The sequence below is a fragment of the Peromyscus californicus genome, unplaced genomic scaffold (genome assembly GCF_007827085.1).
Source record: "Peromyscus californicus insignis strain IS unplaced genomic scaffold, ASM782708v3 Scaffold_11__1_contigs__length_118956290, whole genome shotgun sequence".
Classification (NCBI taxonomy): Eukaryota; Metazoa; Chordata; class Mammalia; order Rodentia; family Cricetidae; genus Peromyscus; species Peromyscus californicus.
Window position 1 is genome coordinate 74,670,858 of NW_026294402.1, and position 19,092 is coordinate 74,689,949.

The 19,092-nt window shown below is 41.5% G+C and overlaps 1 protein-coding gene across 3 annotated transcripts in view; it reads right to left on the reverse strand.

Moving 5' to 3' along the window:
* Nucleotides 1-2,071: 2,071 nt before the first annotated feature.
* The window catches only part of Filip1 (filamin A interacting protein 1), a 172,380-nt gene continuing 155,359 nt past the window's right edge, over nt 2,072-19,092 (reverse strand). For 2 of the 3 annotated variants that reach the window (XM_052715145.1, XM_052715164.1), the window contains one exon: nt 16,178-18,839. In XM_052715145.1, the coding sequence (XP_052571105.1) occupies nt 18,633-18,839 (207 nt within the window). In that variant the 3' untranslated portion in view covers nt 16,178-18,632. Of the gene's footprint in view, nt 6,082-16,177; nt 18,840-19,092 lie in introns of those variants that run through there. The other variant, XM_052715154.1, reaches the window with a different exon arrangement.

Genomic DNA, 19,092 nt, shown 5'->3' on the forward strand with positions numbered 1-19,092 from the left:
ACTGACCTCTGAAAGTGTGAACCAGTGGGAACTCTGACCTTATCAGTTGACTTCATGGGCATTTTAATCACAGAAGCAAGGAACTGACACACCATTCAATCTAAGGGAGATTTTAAAACAAAGGTTTCTGAAGACAAGGAAAAATGTTTTATTCCTCTTAGAGATTGTGATTCTCTCTAAAAGAAATACGGTGACACCAGGAAAAAAACCAAGGAATAATTGGTTGACTTTAAGGCGGGGGGGGGGGGGGGGGGGGGGGGGGGGGGGGGGGGGGGGGCTCAGTGGTTAAGAGCACTGACTGCTCTTCTAGAGAACCCTGGTTCAACTCCTAGCACCCACATGACAGCTCACAACTGTCTGTCACTCCATTTCCTGGGGACCTGAAACCCATGGCAAAACACTAATGCACAATAAAAGAGAGAGAGAGAGAGAAGAGGGGAGAACAAATCATCTTTGAAATCTAGTTTCTAGACTTCCGTACTTTCCTCATAGATCACGTTACTGTACCTAGAACAAGAAGTTGCCTTGAGTGGTTTACTTGAAGAGAATGTCTCTGTATTTGACATCTTTCATGGATGCCTCAGCAAAGTTTTTAGTTCCAAAGTAGACAATGTACCCTGTTGCCAAAGAAGCCTGGGATGAAGGGGCTGTCTTCGACATGGTCACTAGCCTGGAGTTCTGAGGTTAGTAAGTTCATTTAAATGTAGTTTATTGCCTGGGGCATTTTCTCTTGTAAAATCCAAATTAATAATGAGTTTTTCAGTCAGTGTTCTTCAACCACGGTGCACCCAGAGCTTCTCTTCTTCATGCTTTTGATTGCCCAAGATCACCCATGATAGATAGGACACACTAGCACCTGCAATTTGTATACAGGAAGGATTTTGGCTTTTGTTTTGTTTTGTTTTGATTTTTCAAGACAGGGTTTCTCTGTGTAGCATTGCGCCTTTCCTGGATCTCGCTCTGTAGACCAGGCTGGCCTCGACCTCACAAGGATCCACCTGGCTCTGCCTCCCAAGTGCTGGGATTAAAGCTGTGTGCCACCACTGCCCGGCGGATTTTGGCTTTTTTAAAAGGTTCTTTTTACATTTATTTATTCTGCGTACATTCACGTATCTCTTTATGTATGTGTGGGAGCACCTGTGCCACAGTGTGCATGTGGAAATCAGAGAACAAATTCCACCATGTGTGAGTCCCAGTGATTGAACTCAGACTGTCAGACTTGGCAGCAGTATCCTTTCTGGTCTTGTTGGCCTGTTGCTTCTTTGCTAGGTACATCTCTAACTAATAAACAAGAAAAACTCATTCCTTTATTCCAAGTAAGGCAAAGGTGAGTTAGGACTGGCTTTGATTATGGGCCACCATCTCTGTCACCGAGCTGATAAAAGGTTACGCATAACCCCCTTCAGTCCCATCCCTCTTTACAGAAACCATCCCCAATTTGCCATTACCCAGCATGCCTGTCAACAGAGCCTTGGACAGGTTTGCTCTACCGAGGAATCTGCCTTTAGATTAACAATAGAAAGACTAGTAGACTAACTAGTACGTGAACACTGACTGACACAGCGTTTGGTGATGGTGGAGGAGCAAGAGGACCCTTTTAGCCAGTTCCTTGTCTTAAAAATCTTACAATTTTTATTTTACCAAAGAATCAAAACTACAGTGTAACTAGGAAGAATATCCTTTGTTTTGACAGTCCTGCTCTGCTACATCTACACAGCCATAGTGAAATACACTAAGGAAGTGTGAAATGTGGAGCTAAAAAAAAAATGTTTTGAATAAAAGAAAGTTGTGGAGCTGGAGAAATGGCTCAGTGGTTAGGAGCACTTGCTGCTCTTGTGGGGAACCCAGGTTTGGTGCCCAGCACCCATGTCAGGTGAATCAAGACTACCAGTAACTCCAGTCCCAGTGAGCCCAATGCCCTCTTCTGGCCTCTTGGGTTACTGCATGCACATGATGCATATATATGTGTGTGTATACACACACACACACACACACACACACACACACACACACACACACACGGGCACATTACACATATACATGCACATACACATACACATAAAATAATAAGTAAATTGTTAAAAAGTTGTAAATTTATTTTAAATTGTTCTAATTTTATGAATATTATGCTCTTATGTAAAAAGGATATTGCACAATGCTTTCATATTTCATTGTCATTTTTTCATACTCTGGTGAGATTTCCAGAAACGTATTTGATTTTTGAAAGTAACATAGAGAATGTCTTAATTTTAATTTCAATCACCTATAAAGAGCTGAAAACAGGGTATTACATTCATATAAAAGACAAGTACATAAAATCATATGGCTTCAGTGTGAAATAATAAACGTATGTACTTAATAGAACTTAAAGAAGGCAAAATTAAGAATGATAGAAAAATAGAATGTATTTCTAAAAGCCTTCCAAAATATACTCTGGCTTTTGAAAACTCTGTTAAAACTTGAAGAATTCTAAGACTGACTGATCACATTATACATTTATTATATTGAAGAAACAAATGCTTTATGTTCTTTTTTTAAAATTAGATTAAAAATTCAAATTTGCACTGGTAAAGTAACAAAATATATTAGATGATAAGGTGAAATTCTCCCAAATAACATGAGCCAAAAAAAAAAATGCCTGTATCACACCATGGCATCCATAAACATACCTGTCCAAAATTTGTGAAACTATTATATTTTCCATAAACAACAGTTATTATGTAGTTATGAAGTAAATACTAAAAATTTAAGAAACAAATATTAATGGTCAGAAAACTTCTGATTTTTATGTTTATTACAGTTATTTTTATTTTTTCTCCTCTTTGCCTTCTAATTGGTTTTTTTTTATCACTGGTTTAGCAGTAGGGGTAAGAGGGTGTGAGCCTCAGGTACCAAGGATGATGTTGTTTCATTTTGTACTTGTCATTTTTAGATGTGTTGCTCAAGCAATTTGAGAACACACTCAGCTTCCTCCATGTTTTTTTTTCCTGTATTTCCAGAAAAGTTCAACCATGGCATTAGATAAAAACATCACATGCCTAATAAACCATTTACTCTTGCGTTGCCTCTGACTTTTATAAGCTCTACATTATTTCAGTAGTGTCTGTGTTGGTGTTAGATATCCCACATCATGATTTCTTAATAGTTGTCTTAAGACTCAACAAATTCATGTTTTATGTACATTCTGGGCATCAGCATCCTGTGCATATATACTCTATCCACTATCTGCTCAATACTTTATGAACTCTTGAAAAAAAGTGCAGAAGATATGAAAACCAAAATCAAATAAACGAAAACAGTTACCAAGAGGAAAGATAAAGCCAGCATTGTGACTTATCCTTGTAATGCTAACACTCAGGTGACTGAGGCAGGAGGATCACAAGTTCAAGCCTAACCTCAGCTATGTAGTGTGTTTGAGGACAGCCTGGGCTAGATAGTGAAACTCTGTCTCAAAAAACAAGTGTAAAGGCTGGGCATTGAATCGGACACCTTTATTCCCAGCACTCAGGAAACAGAGAGAGGCAGATCTCTGTGAATTCTACATAGCGAGTTCCAGGCCAACCAGGGATACATAGGGAGACCCTGCCTTCAAAACAAAACAAAATAACAATAAATCAAGCATAAAACAAATTGACTAGTTCAATTGTGACTTGAACATGAAATACTGATTACACTCCGGGAAACATCCAAATTATTCCATCCAAAAATTAGTCTCATTCAAATTGATGAAGACATATTTACAGTAAAAGAAATTGAAGTTGTACAATGTAATCCAGGTTAGCGCCAGACTTGCTTGTGATGGCAACTTTTACAACTAGACAAGTTGCTAAGATGTGATTGTGATCTTGTTAATATTCTCTCTTTTTTTTTCAAATATAATGTGTTCATTTTACTTAACTGTCATTCATGTTTAACCAAAGAAATTCATGGTAAGGTAGACAGAAAAACCTCAGCGTCTACCCAGATGACTGGTTGCAACATGATCCCCACTGTCTTTGCAAAACACCAAAAATCATTACAACTCTGGTGAGAAGAACCCATCAAGTACGAATACACACACTGGTGATGTTTTAATTCAAAGCAAATAATTAAGCTTCAGGCAACTGCGCCACCTAAAAACTTTACTTCCCTGTCAATATAAAAATACTAAATAAAGCCGGGCAGTGGTGGCGCACGCCTTTAATCCCAGCACTCGGGAGGCAGAGGCAGGCGGATCTCTGTGAGTTCGAGACCAGCCTGGTCTACAGAGTAAGATCCAGGATAATCAGAGCTACACAGAGAAATCCTGTCTTGAAAAACCAAAAACCAACTAACCAAACAAACAAAAAACTAAATAAAATGAGAACTGTTTTGTGATTGAAAATGTCACTACATTTTAAGAAAACAAAACAACACTTTTAAAAATCTTCTCACACACACACATCCCCCAGGCTTCTGGGTCAGTAATCAAAACCACAGAAGGTTATGTGAGACCTCCAGAGTCATTCAAGCTTGGGTAAGCCTAACATAACATTTATCTGACTTTTAACAAAGCAAGAATAGTTTTTAGAAGATATAGTTATTTCATTTACAGTATATATTGACTATGATTTGTCAGTTCCACAGATTACATTAAAACCTAGGTTACATAAGGGAGGAAATGTCGCATTGTGTTTCCCATTCCAGAGACTCTGTGGCTGATGTGGGTACAGCTTGTGGACTATAGTAGTGAGCTTGCAGAACTTAACTTGGGTGATTTTACTTACCTCATAACATTCAGAAGAAGCATTGGCTCTTCATTCACACTTAAGTAGTATGATAAATGACTTCTGCATTTAGAAACTAAACTGTCAACCTTTAATTTATCTTTAAAGTTATTTTAAAGATCTTATTGGAAACATTCCCACCCCCATCGGCAGTATTTTTTTTTTTTTAAAGTAGAGTTTCAAGTAGACTTCACATTTTCACGTAAACCTAAATTCAACAGCAGCTCTGACATCGAGACTTGAGTAATACAGTTTGGGCTTTTAATTCTTTAAAAACATACTCTTTACACAATGGCACATGTCTTTAGTCCCAGCACCTGTGAGAGGCACAGACAGGCAGATCCCTTGAGGTCAAGGCCAGCCTAGTCTACCCAGCCAGTTTTAGGCCAGCTGGGGATATATAGCAAGAACCTGTACCAAGAAGAATAGTAATAGTAGGAGTCGTTCTCCGCAACCTACATGGAGTTGTGAAAGTCAGTGAAAATCAGAGGGAAGTGATTATCTGCATTTGAGTCTCCCTATTTTTTTGAAAAAAAAAAAAAAGGTTGACATTTTCTAGGTTCATTTTTATTTGTAACCTTTTGTGGGGGTAGAAGTAATATGTGGGAAGCACCCTAACATCACAGTCACTATTATGTTTTGTATACATAATAATAATGCAGATAGAAATAAAGTTGAACCGCCAGCCAAAGCTGTTTGTTTCCCATACAGAACACAAGCAGGAGACACAAATTGGCTTTAAGTACTTAAACTCCTAAGCCAGAACACTGTTTTCAGTGTTGAACCACAATCGGGACCACAGCATCATATGAGTAAGAAGACCCCACGAATCTACTGTTTGTAGGTTTTACCTCTTAAAGTTGCCCAGGGAAATAGAGTGTTGTGCTTTTTCTTCCTTAAAAATAACAAATTAATAAAAAGAAAAGGATACATTAACCTCTTAAATACACAATATCAATACTTTGAAGAACTGACAGTGTAATCTACAGATATATGTGCCACAGACTATGAGAAAAGAAACAATTTAGGGAAAGAAATCACATTACAAAATGTATTATAAAAATAAATTACACAGCATGTGCCCACAGACCTGAAAGCTTTGCAAAGAGAAGAAAACTTTCTTTGGCACAAAGACTCAATTGCTTTTGCTACATTTGTTCATATCATCCACAATGTGGTTTTTAACTGTTAAATTGTATCCTCAAAACAAAATCACTGGAAGTCATAGGGTGTTTCCAGTCAACATCAGTAGCATGGAGGACCTTAGTGATGACTGAGGGCTGTGCTTGGTAATCTCATCTGGAGCTCATTCGCAACTGGTGAATGATGATGCTTTCTATAAAGAGAAGAAAGACACGGCATTTTCAATTAAACTCAAGTCAGTAGTTGATGTGAAGACCAGTACCACACCATTCCAATCAAAGACTGTAAATGTTAAACAACAAAACAAAAAAGCAGGTACATGAGGCCAATACCAACAGCTCTGCAGACTTCGCTATTTGGGATAAAGAAATTACATGTGTGTTTTACTTCCAAAATAAAGCTCTACAGAAACCATGTCTAGTATTTTGTATTAGGTTGGTCTTACTCAATGAAAGAGCTAAACATATAGTCATTACTATATACGAGTGGCATAATGGGAAAATACTTGTCCTGCCACTGTTCTCCCAGATGAACACTCTCTGTTCTGAACAATGCCCGAGTGCTGGGATTAAAGGCGTGCGCCACCGCCGCTCAGCTACCTCCTTTTTTCAGTGCGTGTGGATTGGATGTTAATGAGGACACAGTCCCTTCGTGTCCCACAGAAGTCAAGAGACAATTTCCTCTCTGACTACTGCTTTTGCATAACTGGTTAATGCCTTTTTAATATCTGAATCTCTTCTCTTTGGCTAGTCACCTTACTTATTAGAGTGTGAGTGTGAGTGTGTGTGGTGCATGCACACCTGTGGCGGCGTTCAGAGGACAGCTTTTAGGACTTGGTTACCTCCCTTCACCATGTAGGTCCCAGGAACTAAACCCAGGTTGTCAGGCTTGCCAACAGACCTCTCTCCTCACTGAGCCACCCCACTGGCCCCGTAAATGCATCCATGTTTTGTTTATTTGTTTGTCTGGGTCGCTTTTGTTTTGTTTTGTTTTTGTTTTGTTTTTCGAGACAGGGTTTCTCTGTGTAACAAGTCCTGGCTGTCCCGGAACTCACTTTGTAGACCAGGCTGGCCTTGAACTCGCAGAGATCCACCTGCCTCTGCCTCCCACCGCCTGGCATTCATTCATGTTTTTTAAAACAATTTTTTACATTCATTTATTTGGTATGTGTAGGTGAGTGTGCGTGTGGAGGTCAGTGGATGACTTGTAGGCATTGGTTCTCTCCCTACACTATATGGATCCCAGGGATGGAGCTCTGGCTTGGCAACATGTGCCTTTACCCACTGGGCCATCCCTCCTGCCCTCTTCAGTCTTATGATAAATTTCAAAGGTGACTCGGTAATGAAAAGAGTCCAGCCACGTTACAAACATTTAGTATCACACTGTTTGATTGGTTTTCCTTTTGTATTAGTTTATGCTCTCATAAGCTTGTGTCATCACATTTTTCATTCAGTCATTTTGAAACGATGTACTGAGGTAGTAGACCGTAGTGGGAACGGAGCTAGCTTGGTGAGAAGACACAGTCCTGTAGTCACTGAGATTATGCAAAGCAGAAGAAAGAAAATGACTCCACCTGAAACCTTCACCTCACTGTCAACCTATGGCAATGATGTAAGTGCAGAAACACACCAGGATTTGCCACCATGAAGAGCGGCTGTGGCGTTGCTCAACTGTAGCATGCTTGCCTAGCACGTGAAAGGCTCTGAGTTCCTTCCTCCACAACTTACTCCATCCCCACCCCATCCCCCAAAGAAATAGTATTTCCACCTATTATTTTCACTTTAATTACAAATGCACACCATTACAACTTTATTTTACTTTGGTAGTTAATATTTAGGTAGCCATTAACTAAATTGCATTACATCATAAACCTACCTACAGGTTCACGCTAACTGCGTGGTGGGTGATCCTCTGCAGAAAATGCTTTTGAATTTTGGTTTCATTAGCTGCCTCATGGAGGCCACTAGGTGGAGATATTTTCATTCCCCTTTTCAGCCTTTTGGCTTGAGTTTGGGTTTAAACAAAACAAAGTTTAAATGAAGAACATAAATGCCTTATACTTAAGACATTTGAGGGCTTTGCACAGCTTAAAAAAATACATGCAAAAATAAATATATATAGTTTTCTCTAGACCTAAAACACTTTTAAAAACTCTAAAAATGGATCCATCTTCAAGCCAGAAAAGTAAAAGCAGTTACTAAGATACTATGTAAAAATCATCATCTAAGATTAAAATACTATTTCCTACTCACTGCTTTAAAAAAAATCATGTAGTATGCACCAAGGAATCTTCAAAAGACCTACATCACAAATCCTACTTCCAGAATGTAAGCATCTTCCCATTTCCTTCCTTAAGGAAATGTCAGAGAGGAATCCAGAATCATTGTTAGTGTGGATATAACTCAGAATGCTTGTTCTCATTGAGGATAAACAATAAAGGTACCAGAAATCATTGTAAGTTCCCCTGTATGGCTAACATTTTCGGCTTTTACACCTTTCCAAGTGTGCAAGCCTCTTTATGCCTAGAGTCGCCTTCTCTTGACATTTTACAATCTGCACAACAATGACTTTAGAATTCACATTTGGTGAAGGGTTGGTTGCCTGAGGGTTTTCACAGAAGAAACAATACCATGGTCTCACTATTTGGCTTCATTAGTACATGTAAATTAACAAACTGACAACCAATATGTAAATGTGTGTATTTATAGTAGACTTTCAGAAATACTTGATATTTCCAAACAACAGGTTGTTGTATATAAATTGTACCTTCATAATAAAGGATGTCTAATATCTGTAATTGCTTATGATATGTTTTCCTCAAATCTCAAATGAACTCAAATAAGAATCACTCATCTGACACCTGAAATTGTGAGAAATAAATATTGTACAGCATAAGGTTTTGAAGTTGTTCATTAAATAGTTTTTTTTTTTTTTTAATTGTTGAGAGGCCAGCAAGATTGCTCAGGGAGATGACTCCAGCTTAATGGCTTGAGCTTGATCCCCAGGACCCACATGGGAGAGAGAATGGACTCTTGTAAGTTGTCCCCTTTCCAAGTTATATATTCTATGTCACAAGTGCGCACACACGCACACGTGCGTGGGCACACACACACACACACACACACACTCACACAGAATGAGGGAGGGAGAGGAATAAATAAATACATAAATCTTGTTTAAATTTTTGTTGTTGTTGATGATGATAACAAAGTTGGCAAATGTTTTTGCACGTCTTAGAAAGTTTTCATTGTATCCCAGAAGAGGACCCAAGCCTCAGTCCCCTGGGGTCTCTAAGGAGAGGTTAGAGGTTATTATGACCAGGCATGATTCTGTAACAAGTTTCTCTTTCTATAAACACATCTTTGTGACACTTACAATTTGTAAAGTACTTAATAAACAATAAAGACCAATAATCATAGTTAATTACCCACTTATTGGCAAACAAAATAACAAAAACACTTGGACTTGGGAGTTTTTAATACCCAGGCACTAATTGGCATAATTTTCTTTTCCTTTTTTTTCTAATTGAAAGAAAAAAATCTTTAAATTGTGAATGTTATATGCATATGGAGTACACTGGATTTTTATATACTTTTGACAAGAATTTACCAAAATTCAAACTTTCCATTTCTTTCACTTGTTATCATGCTGTTTTCTCCTTAAGAAACTGTGGGCAACATAGGAGACACATTATTTGCTATTCTGATGTTGTTGTGAGAAGGTGCTAATCTACTCCTTTGTTACACTAGCTGTTAGATAAGTTCCACACAAAGCAAACTAAACAGTAATCACTTCCAAACTTTGCTTCATTTCTGACCTTACTTAGCACCTATTCCCTTGTGAGTGGTATCACAGAAACTTTTAATCAATCAGATGACTTGGATTCCAAAGCCACATGAATGGGGTGGGATCTGGGGAGAAATTCGGGGAGCATTCCCTTGAGTGGCGGAGTGGGACAACTTAACAGCAAGTTGGAAATCAGTTTCTTCCCGGGAGAGTGCTACAGAGTGGGAAAGATGTCCTCCCTCACAAGACATTACCTCCTTCCCATGCAATGTGTGTACTTTTACTCTGCCAAAATATCTACAAAGAGCTCTTGAGCTCTGCGTTTTAAAAGGTCCCCTCCAGTAAATTCAACCAAACTCATCCAATAGCTGAACTCTAAGCTCACACAGCGAAGACAAAGCATGGTGGCATCTCGCCTTGCAGACGGGCTTTGCGTCTAAGGAGGAGGATGGCTTTGTTTGTAGAAAAGTTTACATCAACGTAAAGAGTTTCCTCATGGCTGTTGCCCATCTGGCTGCTGGCTACAGCCTGCCTCCCTGTTCCATGACTCCCTCCTTACCAGGGACTCTGTGGAGGACCCACACCAGCCTTCTTCTACCCCTCTGCAAGCTTCTAAACCTCAGCTTTGAGCTCGCTGCTCTCCAGGTAACTTACCCACCTGCAGAAATGCCCTACAAATATCTTGTATGCCATTTAGAAGGGAGAACCTAGATATTGTTTGTTTTTATGCATGTCCGAGTTCCCTAAACTGCATCGGGATACAATCCTATTATCACATTCAGAAATCCTGATAAAACATCTGTTTTAAATAGGAAGTCCAACAAACTTCCTCTGTTGGCTTGGGCTTGTACTCCTTGTTTTGGATTGAGCTCAGCTAATTAAAAATACTTCCGATAATCAGTTCTGTCATTTGTTCCAGAAAACTTTTGAACCAGATGATATCATCTCTCTTGGGGTTTCATAATCATTGAGCCCTTTATTTGATTCCTTCCCAAAAACAGTACTTCCTCCACCATCACCAGCCCAAATAAGCCCATCGTCTCTCTAGGTTATAGGAGTCACCAATAATTATTACTAATCACTTATTTTTCAGGCAAGCCAGTCTTTACCTCTAGCACTGAATGTTACTCCCAGAACAAGCAAATTTGAACTGCTTCCCTCAAATATAACATTATCTATAAATAAAAGCAAAACGATGGGAACATATGTAAATTTTGAGCCCCCTGTGCCCAGGTTTTACTCTTCCAGGCACACAGACTAAATGTTTAAACCTATCTTTAAATTTAGAACGGTCAGGGTAAGGGTGCTGGAGAGACAGCTCAGCAGTTAAGAGTGCTTACTGCTCTTGTAGGAGACCTGGATTTAATTCCCAGCACCCACATGCTGGCTCTTAACCACCTGTTACTCTAGTTCTAGGGAATCTGATGCCTTCTTCTGACCTCTGCAGGCTCCTGCATGCACCTGCTACACATACATACAATCCCCAGACAACTTTAGGACTTGGGGTTGGGGAGACGGCTCAGTCCATGCCATGCTTGCCGTACAGGCGTGAGGACCTGAGTTTGGTCCCCGGAACTCATACCAAATGCTGGGCGTGACGGTGTGCTTATCGTCCCGCACTAGAGAGGCAGAGACAGGTGACTAGAGCTTGGGTGTTCAATGACTGACTAGCCACTCTAGCCTCATCAGTGAGCAGCAGGTCCCAATGAGATAACCTGTCTCAAAACAAACAAACAAACAAAACAACAACAACAACAACAAAAACCCAAAGTGTGTGGGGGTTAGGGGGAAGGCTGGATATAGCACTGCAGTACTGGATGCCCTTCCAGAGGACTTGGGTTCACTTCCTAGCAACCACATGGTGGCTCATAACCACCTGTAAGTTCAGTTCCAGGGGATCTGGTGCCCTCGTTGGTCTCTGTGAGCACCGGGTATGCACACAGTGAACAGTCACACATACAGACAAAACATCCATACAAACAAAATGATTTTTTTTTTACTTTATAAATTGCCACCTTTTTCTGTAAGGTCTGAATCAGCCCCTACCACCTCTGTGACTCTGCAGCTCTGTCCATCACATATTCAGAACACAACAAAATCAAGAGAACCCAAATAAGAAAATAATCATTAGTTTCTGGGGGATGGGGTGGTGTGAAGCAGGTTCTTGCAAGCGCCTTGCCATATACATTGAAGTAATCATATTATTACTGCAGAAGGAATCCAGAATCATCTAGTGAAATGCTAAGCCACAGGCCATAGTAAGGTGATTTGCCAAAGGACACACAGCATTTTGGCAACAGAAAAAAAAAGTGCTGCTCCAGTCTCCTCGTTTTCAGCCTTTTCAATAGCTTGTCCACTGTTCATCAACGCCCTCTTTCTGGAGAATCTCGTTAGTATTTATCCTAAATCTGAACCCTGCTTGAGGGTAGTGATTTTTGGTTTATAAAATGAGGAGTGTCCTTCATGAATCTGAAGAGCATGCCTACCCTCTGAGGCATCCCCCGGGGAAGCCAAGAGGAGGGAGGAAGGGGAAAAGGCATTTATAAATCTGAAAATGTCTTGGTGCTTCCCATCAAGGCGCCTGGATTTCCTCCAGCCCCTCCACCTTCACCCCATGTTCTCACTTGGGACTTGTTAATTCCTCCAGTGAGATCCTCACAGGCTTGCAATAGGAGAACAGCTTATCAGGCCCACTTCTGGCCATCTCAGGGGCTGGCTTCGCTTCTCTACCATCAGTACCAAGCTTTTTACGGTGATGGGCAAGCCTTTCAAATCCTAAGATAGACCCTAAGATTATATAGCTCATCTTCCTGGAGACGGTTGTCTGTGTAAGAAACTCGGAACGGGGAAGGACGCAACTGCCAGACAATAGAAATGAGGGCAATACAGGACAGAGAAACAAGTTGAGCAATTCCATGAGCTCAGAGTGCAGCATGACTCAGAACAAGGGAAAGGTGCTCAGCTCTGAGAGCTACAGAGCCCAGCCACGGAAATGCCGCTGTGTCCTGTTGGTGATGAGAAGTCTGTAGAGGCTTCACTAGAGGGAGGTTATGATCAACGTGCATGTTGGAAAGTACAAGGACAAACGAATCAGGGTTCTGAGAGGCGATGACGGCCGGAGGGCGTGAGAGAGAGGCAGGTGAGAAGTGATCACAGCCTCGATTTAGGCACCAACGACAGAAATGGAAATGTGGGGCCGGATGCTAGAGAAGTGAGGGGGTTAGGGCAGACAGAACTTGCTGAAGAAGTCCACTTGGACACAGAGAAGGAGCCTACACAGGTGACTGAGTCCCTAGCTCTGGTGATTGAAAGGATCAGGTAATCGCTGCCAAGCTAGAAAGTAACAGAAAAGTCTTGGGAGAAGGATGGAGAGGTGCTGAGAATGGTTTTGAGGCAAGTAGACTGGGTAGAGACACAGTACGAAGCTGAATAACACAGTTGGGATAGAGGTTTGGGAGTCATCAACGTGTGGGTGGCCACTGAAGCCGTGGAAGTGTGTAACCAGAACAAACGTGCCAAGGAGCGCTTGACAGATGAGTGGGAAACATCAATCTTAACAAGAATGCAGCTAAAATAGGGAGCGAGAGAGCCTGATGTTTGATCATGGGGGAAAAAGAACACAGCCTTAAACAACTGTCACCAAAGCCCAGAGATTTATTTTCAGGGAAAACCAAAACTGATCTTAGAGGTCCTGGTCACAGGGACAATGGACAGCACAGACTGAATGAGGCCATGGAAAGTTGACACATGGGAACAGTGACACATCACCTCCCCTAACCTAGTTCTAGAAGCATGACCTGCTTCAGGGAGGTTAGTATAGGTATTCTTTCTATAGAAACTACAGAAAAATGCACTTTTGAAACAGAACGTGGGTGTATAGACATGAAAGATAAGGAATAAAAGAAGACGGGGTCCAGGGCCTGGAAGGTGAAAGCAAGTTAAAGCACTTGATGCACAAGCCTGATGCCCGAGTTAGGTCCCTGGAACCTGTGGTAGAAAGAGAGTCCACTCCTGAAAATTGTCCTCTGACCTCTTCATGTGGGGCAAGAGGGGAGGGGAGGAAAAGAAAAGAGAAGAGAGGAGGGGAAGAGAGGAAAAAAGAGAAGAGGGAAGGGGAGGAGAGGGGAGAGGAGGAGAGGGGACGGGAGGGGAGGAGCAGGGAGGGGAGGGGAGAGGAGGGGAGGAGCAGGAAGGGGAGGGGAGGGGAGGAGCAGGAAGGGGAGGGGAGGGAAGGGGAGGAGAGGGGAGAGGAGGAGAGGGGACGGGAGGGGAGGAGCAGGGAGGGGAGGGGAGGGGAGGGGAGGGGAGGGAAGGGGACAAGAGAGGGGAGAGGAGAAGAAAGGGGAGGGGAAGGGAGGAGAGGGGAGGAGAGGAAAGTCTGGATTCAGTTCAGGCAGAAGGCCAACAGCCGGGCAGCAGTCTTGGAGGACAATCAGTCCAGCTTGAGGGAAGGAAGCAGAGAGCCGCACTAGGAAGACCTCTGTGGGGAAATAGAAAACTGCTGTGTTGAAGTGTTGGAAAAATGACTGATCGGCGTTTGGCAAAGCAAATGGAGTGTTTGGGAAAACTAAAATAGATACATAGGAAACCAAACAGATGCAAGATTAAAGTAATTATTCCTTGGAAGAAGTGTCAAGAGGAAGAGAGCACACTGCTCGTGCACAGCTTGGCTCAGCACGGAACCATATTCAAATTTCCACTGTGCACATTTTATAAACACTTAGAACATATAAATGCCATATCAAAAACATGTGACGTGAGCCGGGCGGTGGTGGCACACACCTTTAATCCGAGCACTTGGGAGGCAGAGGCAGGTGGATCTTGATGAATTCAAGATCAGAATGGTCTAGAGATCCAGGACAGCAAGGGCTACACAGAAACCCTGTCTCAAACAACAACAACAACAACAAAATAAAAGTAAAATAAATAAGTAAATGAATAAGTAAATGTGACATGATCATGTTGAGAGGATAGATAAAAGGGAGAAGTTAGAAGTCTAAATGTTCACCATGAAAACAATAATAGGAAGACATAATATATCTAAAATCCAGAAGTAAGAGGCTACAGTACAAGGACATTGTACAAATATGGAGACAAATGTCTGAAGAAATGGGTAAGAGTTGGAGAAGATGTCCTCAAGGAAAACCTTGGGTCAGAGGGAAAAGGTAAGGAATGACTATTTTTATTGTCTTCTATCATGGACTGATATTTTAACAATATGCATGGATTATTTTTTAAAAAGAAAAGGTTGAGGCTAGTTTAGCAGGTAAAAGCACGCTCTGCTCTTGCAGAGGGCTGGAGGTCAATGCACAGCTGGGTAGCTCACAACTGCTGGTAACTCGACCTCCAGGAGATCCAACGTCTCTGGCCTATGAAGGGTACCTGCACTCACATGCATTGACCCCCACTCATGCTCATGATTAAAAACCATGTCTCTAAAAAAATAAAAATAAAATGTGAACGATAAGTTTGCAGTATGGGAGTAGAGGCAGAACATGTTTACTGTCCCGTCAACAGCTTAGGTGGGCATGGGTGGAGACAGTAGGAACTACAGAAGCCTGCACAGATGAAGGGAAAGGATCACTATGCTGGAAGATGCCAGAGTGTGTTTATTGCCTGTATAGTAATGACAGGTAAAAAGGAGAATCTAAGGCTGGAAGTGTAGCACAGTGGTGAGCACTTGTGGAAAGGGGGAGGGCAAGCGAGAGGGAATATCTCTCTCTCTCTCTCTCTCTCTCTCTCTCTCTCTCTCTCTCTCTCTCTCTCTCTCTCCCCCCGCCCTCTGTCTGTTCTTCAGCCTCCGAAACATACATATCTCCCTTCTTTTATTGCTTCCGATTAAAAACTAGGATGCTACAATGTTAGACAAGTGCCCATCACAGAAGCATCTCAACAGCCCCCATGTGCTCTTCTCACCTATATTCCTATGGTTTTGCTCAGCACAGAAGTCTCATTCTTCCCTCAGTACTCTGAATTTACGAAGGAAGGAGAACTCCAAGTCTTCTTCACATTTTGCACGCCCGGGTATGTTTCATCACTGAAATGATACTTTCCTTAGGCTAAACGTCAATGTTTGGTCTTCATTTCATTCTTGAAAACAACCAAGTAAAGGATCTGCTGAAACCCTTGATGAATATACTAACATCTCGAGAGAGACCCAACTGCTATCCATCAACCTGTCCTCCTGCAAACATGATAGGAAGCCAGTGGCCCTGTTTAACCAAATGCCCTAGAATTGAAGCTCACAGCATTGATGTGATAGACACGCTGCAGTAATAGCCCATATCAGAGCATTCCCAGGACCATGTGTGGCAGGTAGTCACCATCATGGTGCCCTCAATATGTTCAGTTGGTTCACAGGTGTGGAAGACCAAGGTCTCCTCTTTAGCTCTGTGGATTGTACCAGCACATCCCTAGATAATGAACTCTGTGGAAATGACATGTGCCCTACCTCTTAGAATTTCTCACTGCAGGATCCAAACAGTAGTTATACACTATACATGTCAGCCATTGTACTGCTTTTATTTTGGCATACAGTAGGATTCACAACAGAGAAAAGAGTCTAAACTTTTAGCCCATTCACTCCTACAAAGTACATTAAGCAGCATCTTAAAAACATTTACCAATGGAAGACAGAGTCAGGCTCATTTAATCCTCCACTTCCTATCCCCTGTGTATTCCACTTCTAATGTGTGCTTTAAAAAAAAGGCTATCCAATAAATGTACAGTTGGTTCTAAAATTACAAAGAGAAACTTCCCCAGCGGTTGGTTGCTTTCTGTCATTTCTGAAGTGACTATGTATTGTTCTGCCAAGTTTTCTTAGCAGTTGTACTTTGTCCGTGGCTCTATGCCAGATCTACATACATAAACATCCTGTACATTCACTGTTAAGGTCTTCTGAGCACTCTCCCAGGGGTGATATCAACTTCCAGGAGGAAGTGATGTAACCATGGTGTGGGCAGGTAAAAGCAAGACGATCAGCCAGTGACACTGTGAGTGTAAAGCCCCTTAAAGACGGTCAGGCAGAGCCGAAAGGGGCACAGCAGTTGACGCTGTCATTGCTCAAGAGAAGCTATGTCATAGAACAGTAGTACTTCATACCTCACAAACACAAGGCAGGCACTAGTAAAACAAAGAATGGCCTTGTCTTTGAAAGGGTTGGATCTCCATTGATTAGAGTGCAGAAAGTCCCTTAAGAAACACAAGTCCGTATTCTAACTGGCAAAGTGTCTTGTCCAATGTTCATACACATCATACACATCTTAGCTAATCTCTATTTCTCTTTAACCTTCCGGACCCAGCATTCTGGATTGTTGTTAATGTGGTTGCTAAACATATTTTAATATATACACTGAGAACCAATGAACAGCTGGTGACAGATCTGCCTAAAGTGCGTGTAGAGAATTGGAGGTGGCCACACCCACCATCACACATACAATTCAATCCAAGTTCTGCAGGGTATAAGGCATCTGGTTCAGAAAGGAATGCAGAGAGGCGCTTCATCGTGAAACATTGGCTCACAGTCTGAAAACAAAGCACACGTCTTCTTTTTCCAATTTGCCTTTCTCAAACACCCAAAGTGTGTGCTATCCCATGTGATTTGGGAAGTTTAAGAATTCACAAATGAAAATGTACAAATCTGGAACTCTGTAGTTACTATAATTTTATAAAATTCACCTATGTGGCTCAGAAATTTTGGCAAAGATATGGCCTGCATGAGATGGTGGTATGGTAAGCTGTAGTTTACCAGCCTGGAGCTCATTTCTGGTTATATGACCATGAAGCACAAAACCTACTCTTTCAGGGTTAATCTCACAGACACATGGCATTCTGCATTTACACTCTGTCTCATGCTTATTAGAACATGCTCAAAAATTAAAGAAAATTATTCAAACATGAGTAAAACTGACAGTCATAATAAAGTACTTCACCACACCACACATACCAACAGGCACACACACACACCCCAAATCATGATCTGTTCTGCATCTGCAAACAGAGTCCACACTTAACTAAGGAAAATACTGAGTTCAATTAAGCTATGGATGATGTCACTTTTTCCTGGGCATTGAAGTGTCTAAATTTGCTTTCTGCTGTTTTCCCTTTGTCACTGTTTCTGTTGAGCTTTTAAGGGGACGTTTGGCAGCTCTAGTCCACTTCCCTACGATTTCAACCAATTGCACACTTGAACAGAGCAGAACTCTGATCCTAATGGTTCAAAGTTATTGTCTACGAAATCCTGGGAGCGGTTTGAGGTGGCCACAACTTCTAGAATACACACAAACACACACAAATAAATCAAACTCTCTTTTTCAGATTCCACAGTTCATCTTCATTTTATTTCACGTCAAGTTGTTTCCTGAAGTCATATGAGGAGCTTTTGTTTTTCCAGATTTTAGAGGCCCTGCGATAGCTTTGAAAAATTTTTCCTTACATCACATATATTAAACTCAAGACTTGATAGTGCACAATGACAATGGTTAAACGCTGTCTTATTTCAAAATAGTTTTTTTTTTTTTGGGGGGGGGGAAATGTAGAACTAAGTCTATTAAACTTGGCTTACAATTAGAAAATTTGGGAGCCAGCCTTCAGGAGCATGTAATTTGGCCCCCAAATCTCACTGGTGAAGAGATAGGGCTTCTTAGCTGATGAGCTAAATTTGATGGGGCCGCATGCTAGAAGTAAACCTGAACTCAGGCCAGACCCTGTCTTAGGGCCAGCATCTTCAACAAAGTGTTCAGCAAACAGCAATTTTGCTAATCAGTTCTATTTCCCTGCATTGAAACAAATGCACAAAATAGGGGAAAAAAAAACGCATGGCTATTAGATGGTTATTTTATAAACAAGATACTTAAAACTTAAATTAGTAGTACATGTAAAGGGTTGGCACAAACAGAGGCAGGTTGGTTTCCATAGCAGCAGTAGCATCCTTACAACATACCCCCTTAGCCACTGCCCTCAGCCCTTCCCCCCTCCAAGAGAGGCAGTGCTGCTGGCTGCAGATTTCTTCAGCTCTATTTTCATAGACTGAGTCTCAGCTCGAGGCTGGAATTTGGTCAGATTTCCTGCTCCTGGGGCTGCCACTACTGGCTTTCCAGCTTTCATACCTTTTGACATAGGAATGCGGGTGGGTGTAGGCCGCTGAGATGACCCATCTTGTCCCGACTGTAAGAGAAAACACAGACAAAAGGGATATGTTGGTGAGTTGCCCCAGTTATGCCCTAAACCTATGCGTTGGCATAATTCCTGCCACAAAGGAGCATCCACACCAACCCGTCCCAGGGAAAAGGACTCAGAAAGTCAGCGTTGGCATCTAACCTACTCAAAACCCTCCCTTTTCCCTTCCTAACATCTATGCTGAATTTCCCTCTCAAACCTAAGTTCACCTTCTTTATCCCTACCCAAGACGACCTCAAAA